Source organism: Musca domestica, unplaced genomic scaffold (assembly GCF_030504385.1).
Source record: "Musca domestica strain aabys unplaced genomic scaffold, Musca_domestica.polishedcontigs.V.1.1 13, whole genome shotgun sequence".
In the NCBI taxonomy this organism is placed as follows: Eukaryota; Metazoa; Arthropoda; class Insecta; order Diptera; family Muscidae; genus Musca; species Musca domestica.
In genome coordinates this window covers 4,385,028-4,400,159 of record NW_026712172.1, presented here as the reverse complement: position 1 = coordinate 4,400,159, position 15,132 = coordinate 4,385,028, and the positions used below count along the sequence as shown (strand labels likewise).

The following is a 15,132-nucleotide window of genomic DNA, read 5'->3' as shown; positions in this document are numbered from 1 at the left end:
ACACATTGGTACTACGGTTTACAATATTACAATTTTGTATTTTATACATAAATATTTAATACAAAATTGTTTATGATTCAACAGAAGATACACTTGTTTGTGCAAGTTTGTCCAAGAAGAAGAGCATCATATTAAAAACTGGGGGGTTACTATGTAACTCGATTCGAAAGTAAAATATTTCGGATGCGATTTTTTTTAAAAACTAACTCAAATTCGCAAACCCATTTCCTACTTCCGGACTGTCATATCCGAGTATAGGATACTCATACTCTACTTTAGGATTTGAATCACTATGTACTTCGAATTTAGAAGTAAAAGTCGTTCAATAGTTTACATTTCTACTCGTTTGATATTTAGCTAACGAATATGAATAAAAAACGGGAAAGTTGTTGAAATTCAAACAACTGAATAAAACACTGAAAATTGAAATGAAAAACTTTCGAGGGTATTGAACCATTAGCTAAAGTGTATTCTATAAATAATAAAGTGGTTTGAACCGTTATATGGGGGCAATGCCAAAACGAAAACCCATATAGGTTTGTTGTTTTGTGAGTTTTAAATACCATGTGTGTAACAATTATGTGGAAAATATGGCTTATATAATCGAAATGCCGAATATCGGTGGGTATCGTTATATAGAAACCATGGACCAGTATGGACAATGTTCTAATACCGAACGTTCAAATTCCGAATTTTAAATAAATCCGATGGAAAATGTGGCCTAAATCGTAAAAATGAGACATATCTGGTGGTACCGTTATATGGGCGCTATATATAAACGTGGACCTATCCATTGTTCAGCTACAATAGGTAGAATCCCTTGGAAACTCTTAATACCGTATTTGGAACAATTCCGTTGAAAAGTATAATATATAGGGAGCTACCGTTATATGAGGGCTATACGAAAACGTGGACCGATGCCGACGCAATACAGGTTATTGTGCAAATTTCTGAACGTCAAATAATGAGGGCTGTTTCGTGATAGGATTTTTTTTTTCCCAGAGATAGGCATTTTTACCCTGATTCCGGGAAACTATTTTGACCCGAATATCCGGGTTCTAGACTCGGCTTGGACCCGGATCCACTTACCCGATATAGAAAATATAGGTATCGTTGGAAAGCTTAATACCTATCCAACAAGTGGTCACATGTCACATTTCTTATATAACCCCCAAACAGTCCAAAAACGGCCCATTATGGGGGTCAACATAATTGACGCCAAATTATAGCTGACACTCTTTACCTTTCCAATATGCTACAATTTGATAATAACTTTTTCGTTTCCAGAGATATGGGTCTTTCCATCCGCATAACCCGATTCTAACCAGTTCATTAAAATTATGTTTTCAGTAAAAAAGGTTTATTTCGCGTAGCCGTCGTTGAAACTTTGGTTCGCGTTAGCCGGTGTTGGACATATTCAGAGGAGAAAATCTCAACCCCCGGTTAAAGGCCGGCTATTTACAAAAAGTGTCAAATTTAGAAAACTTTGGTTTGATTATGTGACCACATGTTGGATAGGTATTTTCATAAGCTATACTGTCTATATCGGTTAATTGGATCCGGGTCCAGTCTGGGTCTTGAACCCGGAATTTAGGTTCAAAAATCTGGAGTCCCGGGTCCGTTCCCCAAGAAAAAAATAGTTTCCCGGGATCAGGTTAAAAATACCTACCACTGGAAAAAATGTCGAAAAAATTAAAGAGTTTTACTAAACTAGAGTTAAGCCAAAATTGAATATACCCTGCTTTCCATGATGGAGGATCAAAACAAAGCAAAGCCAATTTCAGACAATACTCAATTCTATAAGGGAACATCCACAGTTGGCCAAAGGCAGCAAATGAATACATTTTTTTGAGGTGCGTGAAACTTAATTATTTCTAATTTTTGAGTTTTCTATGACGGAACAATCACAGTTGGTTAAAGGCAGCAAACGAATGCATTTTTTGAGGCGTGTGAAACGTAATTATTTCTAATTTTTGAGTTTTGCTTTTTTATATTTTCGATATTTTACGAAGTAAATGCTGCCAATTCTGAATAATACACTCGAAAGTACTACCAAAATAAAAAAAATTAGTTACAGCATTTTTTACTCGATCCGAAACTGTTACATAGTAAGAGTTTAAATTCGGATCGAATACAACTTTCGACTTGTTCGAACTATTAAAGGTGAAAATTGGCGTGCATTGATAGACCAACAATTGCATTGAGGACGACACATAAAGCAACAGGGAGTACACAATCCAACGACGGCTTGGAGGAACAATGTTCGTTTCCATTTTTCGTTAAATGATGCGCAGCTCCATAAGTTGTTTGTGAGGTAAGAGATAGAAACGTGAAAGAGAGGAAAGGGGTTAAGGAGAGATGTATATTTAGCAGCATAGTTTGCCTAGCCAGGGAAATTTGTAAATTTGTAGACGATGATGAGATCTATTTCTGAGAGGAACATTCGTTTTTCTATCTCCCACTTACCAAATAGGCTATATCCCCTGGTTGATAACAAAGGACATCATCAAGTAGATGTTCAATCGTCTCCACCGCTTCTTTATTTTCGTTAAGTCTATAGAAGCCAAGAAGTCTGTTATCCTACATTGAGGTCAGATATCTGATACTGCAGTGACCAGTCAGTATGACAACCGCAATTCTTAGATCAGACATGCTAAGTGGTAGAAGACAGCTTATTTTTTTCCCAATTCCAATTGTGTTTTTAATTTTTTAATGCATATCCCAATGCCATGAGATGTTTATTAAGAGTCTCGTTCGAACACTTTGGCGTTTGTTTTAACCCACAAATATATTTTAAGGGTCGACATGCCCTGTCTCTTCTCTTTCAGCTCGCCATTTAAGAATGGAGTTCTTAAATCCCTGAACAGTTGAAAGTTTGACAATGCGAGCATACAAGTCACTATAATACAAGTTTTTCATTTGCTGAAAACCTTTTACCACTAAACGGACTTTGTATCTTAATGGATTCTAATCTCCATTGTACTTGTTTCTGAAAATCCACTTTAATTTCAATGACTTTGTCGTTTGGGAGGTTTTAATTTTACCATACATTTTCCATATATACATTTTCCATATATATTTGCGACAGTATTCACCGGGTTTTTTTCAAGTTTCGTATTTGAATATTGTAATGTCTCCGTGTAGACCCCAATATAACGGTAACTCCCTATATTCAGAATTTTAATGATTTTAACAGTTTTTTTAATGTATTTTATTTTTGTGCAAATTTCCAAATTCCTTACAAATGGTGGAGGGTATACAAAGTTCGGCCCGACAGAACTTATTGGTTGTTACTTGTTGTAAAAACGAACATATGATACATCTACCTATACATTTCTAAATACCGGTCCAAGCCAGGTTCAATTATTTGTGGTTTTAGAATTTTAACTGTAATGTGATGATTGATGTTTTTGATGTGGGCTACTTTTTTATTGGCATTTTTGTTGATAAGAATTGAGGAGGAGGATATCGATTATAGCTTCGTCTTTGTGGCAGGTTGCTCCATAATGTTGAAACCAACTGTTGTTAATATCTTCCCCCTCAATTCTTATCAACAAAAATTTGAATACAAAAAGTAGGCCTCTCTGGCCTGGACATCATTTGATGGAAACTTTAGTAGCGGTATTTGTAAATGTCAGAAATGTATAGGTAGATGTATTATATATCCATATTTACAACAAGTAATAACCAATAAGTTCGATCGGGCTGAACTTTGTATACCCTCCACCATTTGGAAGGAATTTGGAAATTTGCACAAAAATAAAATACATTAAAAAACTGTTAAAATCATTAAAATTCTGAATATAGGGAGTTACCGTTATATTGCGTTCTACACGGAGACATTACAATATTCAAATACGAAACTTGAAAAAAAAAAAAAACGGTGAATACTGTCGCAAAAACACAAAACTACCGAATTTAGTTAGGTTCTGTTAAATGGGGGCTGACATGGACTTGCATAGACAATTTTTTTTACTGACTGGGACAAACTTAAAATACGAAATTTGAAACAATCCGGTGAACAATGTCGCTAAAATCATCAAAATAGGGATTATAAGGAGGTACGGTTAAAAAGGGGCTATACGTAGAGGTGGATCCGCATGGTCAGTTTTCTGTCACAGACTGTAGCACCCATAACGTACTACAAATACGACATTTGAATTAATCCGGGTGAATAATAACGCCAAAATCTTTAAAATACCGAATATAGTATAGATAGGTAGTTATAGTTATATAGGAAAAGGAATATACTTCATTTCCAAAACCAAAAAAACCTACAGACCAAACACACATCTGAGTAACATTTTATTAACCTACTTCAATTTGTTCGGAAGCTGGAGTGATTTCCACATACGGACACCATACTATGGTGGAGGGTATAAAAATATGAACATATGACTAAATGTTTTTTATACGACGCCATTCAGAGGTTATTATGATATCTGTTTTTCAAAAAATTTAAGGAATTTAATTAACTTTTTATACACAGCTTCGAATTTCAAAAATGTTTTGACAATTCATTGTGCGGCTACCTATTCATCTTTCGAAATGTGTTGGCTACGGCAAATCCAGTAGCTATTGATTGTGCCATAATATGACTAAGTCGGGCAAGAAAACTACTTTTGACGACAATCGGACAATAAACTTAGTAGTTTTAGTATGATTGTGATTTCACTTTTCTGAATTTAAAATCACAACTATGTCCTTTGACAGAAAACTTAGTTGTCAGGTGAACCGAACTTCTATAGGCCATGAAAAGTTTTTTAAACAATACGACGACACTTTAAACAACAAATACTAGTAAGACCGTTTGGGTAATGCTGTTTAACTTTTCAAAAAAAAAAAAACCTTGAGAGAGGTCGTTATATGGGGGCCATACCTAAACGGGAACCTCTATAGACATTTTTATACTTTAAGTATTGTCATCTACTAAATCTTCTTAAATATCAAATTTGAAACAATTTCGTGCGTAAATGTGATTAGGATTATCAAAATACCGAATGTCGGTGGGTATCGTTATATGTGCGCCATAGGGAAACGTGGATCTATAAATATAAAGTCACGCCACCGGAGCTTGAACCTATTATGAAATACAATTACCAATTTTTAGACAAATTCATGGATACCGAATATCGGGTGGCACCGTTATATGGGGGCTATACAAAATATACAAAATGTTTCGCCACTGGAGCTAAAATTCATTATAACCTAAAAATACCATTTTTTGTGGGGAAAATCATCAAGATACCGAATATCGGGAGGTACCGTTATATGGCGGCTATACCAAAACGTGGACCGATATATCTCATTTTCAATACCAACTACCCTAGACAAAATACAAATTGTTCTGCCTAATTTTGACGCTATAATTTAAATAATGTGGACTGTATTGTGATTTCAACAGACAGACGGACATAGGTAAATTGACTTGGAATTTTATGCTGATCATCGATATATATACTTTATGGGGCCTACGATGAACATTTAGGGATGTTTCGAACGGAATGACAAAGTTAATATACCCTTCTTTTCAAGGTGGAGGGTATAACAGAATGTAAAGGCTATAGTCGCGCGGCACCGACCATGTAATACCCTACAACGCAATAATATTTTGGATGCCCCCTTATGTCTAAATACCTTTTGGAAGATTTCGTTTTTAAAATGATGTCTTAGAGCTCTGCCCAGAAATTACCTTAGCTTTTTGACCGGGGCATTTGTCTTATATTAAAGTTCACTGTTGTGCTGATAGGTGTACAAAACAATTTCACACAAAAGTTTCTACCTTTCTAAATGTAATCCAATGGTCATCCAAAGACTTCCTTCCTGTCCTTAACTCTCTTCTCTGCAAAATTCCGTGTCGATTTGTATGGGACCTGTAGAGCCACTAGAAAAAAAAATATTTTTTTAATCCATTTGAACCCCTAAATATACACATAGTGTTGCGGGGTGTAGAAAAACTTCAGAAATTGTACGATTCAAAATTGAAAGTCCAATTTAAAAAATCGCATGCGATAAAAATTAAAAAAAAATAACTACAGATATTCTCTTTTTATACCCTCCACCAAAATATGGAGGGTATATTAAGTTTGTCATTCCGTTTTTAACACCTCGAAATATACTTTTAAGACCCCACAAAGTATATATATTGTTAATCAGCATAAAAGTCTATATCGATTTAGCCATGTCCGTTCGTCCATCTGTGGAAATCTAAATCATTTTCAATTTCGTGAGGATCAATAATTGCGACTTGTAGCATGATTACAAATTAACGTGGACAGACGGACGGACGGACATACATAGCTAGATTGAATCAGCTCGGCAAGATAGGAAGATCTATACATACTGTTTGGCCCAATCAAACTTATAATACTTATCTCTATCTATGAAAAAGGAAAATGTTTGTATGTTTGTAATTTATGGACTTGTTTCTGATAACCTAATACCATTCCAAAGGCGTTGTAGTTCAATGGTACTTAATAATAAAATCATATCCCAATCTGAACCGATTTCAATATAATTTGATAAAATATACTTTTACACTAATTTCCGCCAAACCTTCCATATTGGAGGTAAATACCGTGTTTGGTGCACAAATATGTGAAATCGGCTGAGAATATATGTATGAGCTATATCCAAATCGTAAACGATTTCAATATAATTTGGCAACTTTTTTTAATTTGACAATTTTATTTTCTAATCGAATCCGTCACGTATTCCAAATTTCATTGAAATGTGACGTACACAGCTTGTTTAATGCAGCAAAAAAATGAATTCGGTCGAAAATATATATGGGATCTATATCCAAATCTGAACCGATTTCAATATAATTCGGCAAATGAATGTTCGTATTAAATTCCGTTACACATTCTAAATTTCATTGAAATTAGAGATACAAAGCGTGTTTGGTGCAACAAATATATGAAATCGCCCGAAAATTTATATGGGAGTTACATCCGAATCTGAAGCGATTTCAATATAATTTGGCAAAATTTATATTTGTTCCGAATTCCGTTACGCATTCCAAATTTGGAGACTGTATCTGTAATCGATCAATAGATATGTGCAGATTAAATCTAAATTTAGATATTGATGCCACATCTCTATCTATGTTACTTTCAGGCTATGTTGTAGTATACTTAGAAATTTTCAGGAAAATCTGTTCGAGTCCATAAATTACAAACAAACAATCAAACGTAGATACATTTTCCTCTTTTATAGATATAAATCGTAATATTGGCATTACACTTAGGTCAGGTGTTGTCCACGCCTTTCCCTGTCTATTGACATAATATTTTCTTAATTGTGACTGTTTGTGTGGAAACTTCCAAAAGGAGCTAGCGTAGATTCTTGATTTTTGCAACTTATATACAGGGTGAGATAAGAAAAACTGCAACAAAGTCGAACGCCATAAGTTTTACATATTTTTAAATTTTATTGAATAAAAGCAAATAGCATCAAATGTTAGAATATGTTCAGATTTGTTCGAAATGGTCAACTTTGGCACGAATTATAGCCTTCAAACGGCCAATGAAACAGTCACACGCTGCCCGAATGTTGCTCTGCGGTATTTTGGCCCATTCCCGGCGAAGCGCTTGCTTGAGGTGATCGATACTTTGGTATTTCGGCCAAGCGAAGCAACTCTTTAGCTTTTTTTAATTCTATTTTCTTTCTGTTGTGGTGTAAGCTCTTGCACTTTTTGGAATTTCAATGGCTTTATCCCGAGCTCATTTTTCAATATTTGCCAAATGGAATGTTGCGATATGTTCAGCTCATGAGCCATTTTTCGGCCACTGCGACGAGGTTTTCGATCTTACTTTTCGAACCATTTCTTCTGATGATTAAACTGATTAAAATAATGGCCGAGAGCGGATTTCCTTGTTGCAATCAAATGTCTTCAGACACAGAAAATTGAATGCCATTGCTTTTAACTAAATTTTATTATCCTCTATATTAGATAGGAGTACATCTACGGTTAGCATTTAATTGAAATTAACAAGTTACTGATTTTTATTCTCTTTAATTTGTTATTTTTCTTTTATGCTTCTCTTTCTTTTTTTTAGTTTTCAAATTACATATTTACATATTCAAAAATAGATGGTAAAGAATACTGCTTATCGGAATCGAAATTAAAATTAAAATTTCAATTGGGGTATTAAAATTTATTGCTACTTATGTAGATACAAAACTACTTAAAAGTTAATCTGATAATTTAATTAATTTTCTTTCTCTCTTTTTTTAAAATGTATCTTTTCTTTTTGTTTATTGTTGTTATTTATATTTGTGTGTTATGTCTGGAGAAAATACCTCGCACATAAATGTTTTAGCATATGTATGTACGTATACGCTTCTATACATAGGTTGGTATGTATGTAAGTCTCTGTATAGGAATATGTACATACATATTCTAATAGTAGAGTTTCAATATATAAATTTTGTGTTCTGTACATCTCTAGTCTTAGGAGTATTTTGTAAAAATTTATTGAAAATTGCTAACAGTTCGGAATCGGACGATCGGTGATCGTCGTCAACTTAATCGTCACCATTAACATCGCTGTCGTGATCATCGACAGCCTCCTCCTCTCCTCCCATGTCTACAATGAAATTAATAAATAATTGTTATACATATAGTTTGGCAACATGTTAAATTCGTTGCATTTCCGAGTGCTTGAGTGCTGCTTTCGCATGAAGTTCCAATGACATTTCTCTTCTATGGTATCGGCCAGTTGCAGTTCTGTTGGTATCATTTACCTCGTAGTTTAATTTCAGTTAATTGCTTTGTAGGTAGTACTCTAAAGGAAGCATAGAGCCCACGACAATGCCTTTCATTAAAAAAACTAAACTTAAAATACAATCCGAAATTCCTTGAAGGTTTCCGAAGTGCTTGCACAAGAATAATATTCACTATACACGGCAATGTCGTAGGTCTCAATTTTAAAAATGTATCTGAAAAAAGAGAAACGGAATACAGTAATGTAACAATAATCTTTGTACATACATATTTGCTTAAAATGTATATAAAACTAATATAAAGAGAGGTTTGGTACAAAAATACACATATATATTTTTAATTTTTTTTGTTGTTGCAAAATGGTCAGGCTTTATCCCTTTTTTTGTTATTTTTATAAAAACAACGTTAGTTTATTAGTGGAGAACGATGGTAATGTTTACCAGGGGGTAAAAACAACAAAAAAAGGGATAAAGCCTGACCATTTTGCAACAACAAAATACTACGGTATCCCGAACAAACAAGCCACACTGTTCTATTAATAGACAAGGCACGGTCGACGAAGGGATTTTTGTTGTAACAGACAAAACCAACTTACATGGTTATTCTACTTCGTTCAGGTTGAACGAAAGCATAACAAGTGGAGAAAGATGTAAATGTTTATAAGTGCGGTTGTAAGATTTAGAAGACTTTCCAAAAGAATTTTAGTTTTATTTAATTCTTTGGTTCCTCTTCTATTGAGCTTACGATCTCGTCACTTGGGTAAAAAATGTTTTTTGTCATAGAAGTTATTTTTAAAATAACTTCTGGGGAGAATATCCCAGACAAAAAACAAGGGAACTGATGAGGATTGGTGGCTCTTTCCGAAACCTAGTTCATAGAGCTGGTTTAGGTAGAAGATAAAGAACATATCTATATGAGCTGTCACTCGGGATTTAGGAACATTCATCCCAAAAAGGACAAATTGGAGAGATAAAATGAGATAAAATAAAAAACACTTAGAAAACAACCACTCTAAATGAGATATTTATAAGCGATTTTTACAAGTTTTTTTTTTTTAACAAAGTTTGCATAATATTAAACATTTATTTCATCTCGAAAAGGGGAATTCAATTTTTCATGGCTCATTCCGTCCAACTTATGTGAAAATTATTAACAAAACATTCCATTCCAATTCAGCTGTAAATAAAAATCCCATTATTCGGTATTTTAACGACTTAGATCACATGTTCTAACAGGATTGTTTGAAATTCAGTACCTAGGATTCGTAATGGGTTCTACCTCATGTGGCAGATCATTGCCTACATAGGTTTACGTTCTGCTATAGCCCCCATGTTTCGGTACTTCCCCATATTCTTTTAACAGATTTGAATTTGAAACTCGCAATAAAAAGAATGCGGTACTATCGACTTTAGGGCATTTTTAAGACTTTTTACAAACCGATTTCACTGGCAAAAATGGAAGTGGACCAAATATTCAATCCCAATTTTTTAGAATTTTTTAGTATTTTGATGATTTTAGCGACATTATTCACCGGAATTGTTTCAAATTTGGTATTTGAAGTTCGTTATGGATATTACAGCCTATGACAGAAAATTGTGTGTGCAGATCCACGTCTACGTATAGCCCTCATATAACGATACCTCGCTATATTCGGTATTTTGATGTTTTTGTATTTTAGGTCCGTAATGGATACTACAGCCTATGGCAGAAAATTGTCTGTGCAGATCCATATAACGATACCTCCCAATATTCGGTACTTTGATGATATTAGCTACGTTATACACCGATTTTTTCTAGTTTCGCATTTTAATATTGTAATGGCTTGCGACAAAAGTTGCCTATGCATGTCCACGTCGTCGTATACATACGGCTACATTCGGCATTTTTAAGATTTTAACAGAATTTTTAACATTTTTATTTATTTTTTTTTTGAAAATTGTCAAATTCGTTCCATATTGTGGAGGATATTCAAAGTTCGCCCGGCCGAACTTACAGCTTTTTTACTTGTTTATTTTTAAAGGTTTGCTTTTCATGGTGGAGGGTATTAAAAATTCTGGCCAGCTGTACTTAACGTGTTTTACTTGTTTCAGTCTGGTTTAAAGACGTTTTCGATTGACTTAGTTCGATTTCGGCCCTAGACTCCTTTGTTCTTTTCCGAAGAAGCCTGCCGAAGACTTAAGCCAGTCAGAAAAGCGTTTTATGTATTCTCACATTAAGTCATACAGCATGGTCTCGTTTTTCACCAGTGTACGAAAATAAACTATATCAAACGTTTGCAATCGATCGTTCTGTAATTTCTCGACGTACGAAACGTAACAAAACGGATTTTAAGATAACGGGACTTGTTTTTTTATTTGTAGTGTTTGCGTAGATGAGTAAAAAAAAACAAAACGGAAATGTTCTCGGTTGGATGACGCAACATTTGAAACAGTACAAAACTCATTGGAGACTTTTCTTAGTGTATTAAGTCATTACGAATGAAGTAAAAGCCAATATTAAGTTAAATGCATGTATTTTTATTACTCATTTAAAATGTCCATCATACAATGGGAAAGGTGCAAAATAATGGCAACTCTAAATTTAGCAGCCATCATTACGCACAGCTAATGCTAGGAACACAATTGGAGCGAACGACGAATTTCGCCCTACGCGGCGACAAAATGAGCCGCGAAAATTCGTCGTATGGAACACAATACCGACGAAATTATAAAACAGCTGATGAAGTTGTTTACTTTTTGCTCATTTGTTGACTACAATGAATTATACAAGAACACATAATTCTTTACGTTCTCTATTATAATTTCACTTATGTCCATCTTCTCTATTATAAATTCACTGATATCCATCTTCACTCAGGCGCAAGTACACAAATAAATAAACAAATTAATTATGTTTTTTTTATACGAGTAACAGATAGTAGAGTGACCATAACAAATTTTAAAGTAAAAAGTAACTTTATTTACTAAAACACATAAAATTCGTACAAGTATGGCCACCTTGTACTGTTTTGTTCGCCGGTCGCCGGCGTATGAAATAGAAATAAAGCTAATTGAGTTCGCGGCGACCGACGAAATTTTCGCCGGTGCCGTGATTGTGTGCACTTCCATATACACATATGTGTTTTATTTTTGACGACGAACATACGCCGCGAAAAAATTCGTCGTTCGCTCCAATTGTGTTCCTAGCATAAGGTTTAAAAAAGTTTCCCGGCGATTCGTTCGCAAACGATACCGCTCGGCAACCCTAGTCAAAGTGCAATAAAGCAATCGTATTGTTTCCGGCATTGAAATGTTTATGGTTTTGTTTTGTTTGGAGTACAAAACGATTGAAAAATATTTAAATGTTTGTGACTTCGTGTGGGCAGTACGTTATTCGTTTCGTCTGTTTTCGTTCGCTGTTTTTCACAATTACTTATCCTACCTTGTATTTATTGCGTCATATATGTATGCATACTCGTATGCCTGTATGTAACCATCTATGTATGCATTTTGCACCAAACTCTCCAAACCATCAGATAGTGGATGGACTCACCTTTACTTGTAATGTTATTGCATTTGATATGTTGGTCCATTGTTTGCATTGATCGTTCCATAAATAATCGCATTTGATTGTTGGCATATTGAGGGTGAATCCGTAATTTAGATCGATGTAAATAATAAGTGCACGCTCGCTGGTGTTGGTCTCCTCCAGGGTCACCGTGGGATCGGGGGTGCTCACATCCATCGGGTATGGGGCCGGGTGTTGTCGAGCGTCTAGTGAGGGTAGGAGGAAATCTACATGTAGTGGTCTCCAGGGAACATCGGCTATCAGTAACCAAACCCCGCCGATCCGTGTCCAGTCATCGAGGGTGTAACGCTGCTAACTATACCTAATTGTGTTGTTGTATTAGTTGATTGTCATGGTTGTTGTGCAGCAAATTTCATACGTTTTTGTTTTTGTCTCTGATTACAGAACCAGACTCGTACCACATTCTTCTTCAGGTCCAGCTTCTCGGCAATGGCAGCTATCTTCTCACCAGATGGCCTCGGTTGAACGGCAAAGTACGCTTCCAGAGATCGCTTTTCAGGTGCCGCAATGGAAGTCCTTTTTCTTGAAAAAAGACTCGATATAGATTACTTTAGAAAAACAAATAAAATAAAATGCGAGTGCCTAGTTTGTGCAATTCATGTGGAATAGCTGTCAGTCCGGATTATCGCTTGACTAGTAATATGAAAAAATATCGCTATGTATTAAGTATATATCATGTCTTTCTGAGTTACAGGTATGTATGTATGTGTACGTACACTTGTAACCAGATGATAATTGTTAGAAGGCTGGTAGGTTTTCAATACACAAATTCAATACACAATTTGCATACATTTTCAAGGTTTGAAGGAGGGAATTACATTTAAGCCATAGTTGGGGCTTGTATTGTGATCGGGTACACTGTTAACAGTCTCTTTCATGATTTCTTTGACGTGAAATGTAGAAAATCACGTGCCAAATAGATGGAAAAGGAACAATTACACGACAAAGAACGTAGCCTATGTCCTATCCAAGAATTTCCCCACATGATTGAGGCGAAAATAATGCATATTAAAGAGAACCGATTTAGATGGAAATGATAATACCGTCCTACTCATGATTTACTAAGACCCGACATTCATTCATGTTACATTGTGCATGCAATGTAAATGTAGATGTAGATGTAAATGTATGTATGTTTGTAGGTGTTTTGTGATTTGCTCGCAACTCCAGCAGTTGGGGACTTTAGATTTATTGTTGCTTTCAAGTTAACAATACGGAAATTTCCAATAGAATGCCCGAATAATTTCCAAACATCGTTTGGAATAGATTATCGACATTATTGCTGGACCTAGGCAAGGCTCGCTTTTTTTTGCGGACTGGAGTCGCGTGGATGCATGCCGAGTTTGGATGTAGCATTAACCAGAACGCTGTCTACCTTTTCTTTTCGCCGGCAGGAAGTACACTGGGGGCATCAGGATCTCTTCGCTTGTTTTTCGCCTGAGCCTCCGCCTCTTCTAGCCACGCCTGCAAAATGGGCTTTAGGGCAATCATATTATTGTGCGACAGCGTGAGACTTTCAAAGCGACATATTGTACTTTGTGAGAGAGCCCCAACTCCAGGTAACTTTAAATTCGCTAGTGCTTTGCCGACATCGGCTTGTGTGACACCTGTAATAAAGTTGATGATTATTTCTATAAATCTACAGACATGCATAAAGCTTGATTGGCTACTGCATGGCGGATAGCAGTAGAAGATGTCCAAATAAATACGTATATTCACCTAATTTTATCCTTCGTTGCTTAAATCTCTCCGCAAAGGCTTCGAGTTCTCTGGGATCTGTGTCGGTATCAGGATGAAGGCCAGCCGCCGCAACAGCTGCCGTTATCACAGGATGATGTACTGCCGAATGTCCATGGTGTCCTGCGTTAGTGTAAGGGAGTAAAATAAACAATTATATCTGTGCCAAGAGGAGTTTTGGAACATTGAATGGCCGTACCCGCAGAATGTCCACTTAAACCGCTCGGATGATGGTGACCCATCATATGGTTCATACTGTGATAGGATCCATGTAAGTGCTGGTGCGTAGGTGTTAAAGGCGTTTCTGAAATGGGTGCTAAGGTTGTCATCGAACCCGTTGGATCCAACATATCCAATTGATCCATTGTGGGGTGCATCTGAAAGATGTAAAGATTGTAAATATTTTTATTTTAATAATCAGAAGAATGAGTTCATTTTTATTATATTAAAAAAAAAAAAATAATGAGAGTGCGAAAAAAAAAAATTTCATGTGATGATTTTTAATGATATCTGAAAATAATATTTTTATCGATTAGTTTCTATTTAGCGGGAAGAAGGAAGATCAAAAATGTTTCTTTTATTCTCCAAAACATTGAAGGAACGCATAAAAAGCATAGCAAGAATTTAAAAAAGCGTCATGACATCTGATCATTCAACCGCTATTAGTGAAAAGAGTATGGGAAGTCTTTGGTATCTGCCTTCGAAAATGGTTAATACCCTTGCCATCGAAAGACTTCAAATCGTTAAGCTACTCCTCCTATGATAAGATATGGAAAATAAGAATTTAAGAAATATGAAAAAATTACCATAGTGGGGAAGCTGAAGTTTTTTGTATACAACGTCGAAGTTTTGGTAACTCTGTAACACGAATTTGTTTCCACCAATCAGAACATTGAAGTTTGAAAAATAAACTACTAGCTAGCATGGTCCGCCTTGCCGCCCCGTACTTTTAGTCTTTAATGTATATTTTTTGAGGCTTTATATGCTTTCATAAGAACCTATATGATATAGAACATCTATAATAGCCCCATGTGAAAACTCAGCTAAACTTTTGTATTGTAAAGAGCTTAGCAACATATTCAAATTAGCCGTAATTTGTA

General features: G+C 35.3%; 1 protein-coding gene across 4 annotated transcripts in view; it reads right to left on the bottom strand.

The window, feature by feature from the left end:
• Window positions 1–7,670: 7,670 nt before the first annotated feature.
• Window positions 7,671–15,132, bottom strand: part of LOC101889595 (inhibitory POU protein) — a 73,205-nt gene continuing 65,743 nt past the window's right edge. For 2 of the 4 annotated variants that reach the window (XM_020037758.2, XM_020037760.2), the window contains 6 exons: window positions 14,232–14,409; window positions 14,015–14,155; window positions 13,671–13,902; window positions 12,654–12,811; window positions 12,260–12,596; window positions 7,673–8,943 (listed from right to left, as the gene is read on the bottom strand). In XM_020037758.2, coding sequence (XP_019893317.1) covers window positions 12,535–12,596; window positions 12,654–12,811; window positions 13,671–13,902; window positions 14,015–14,155; window positions 14,232–14,409 — 771 coding nt within the window. In that variant the 3' untranslated portion in view covers window positions 7,673–8,943; window positions 12,260–12,534. Of the gene's footprint in view, window positions 8,944–12,259; window positions 12,597–12,653; window positions 12,818–13,670; window positions 13,903–14,014; window positions 14,156–14,231; window positions 14,410–15,132 lie in introns of all 4 variants that reach the window. The other 2 variants (XM_005186315.4, XM_020037759.2) reach the window with 2 other exon arrangements.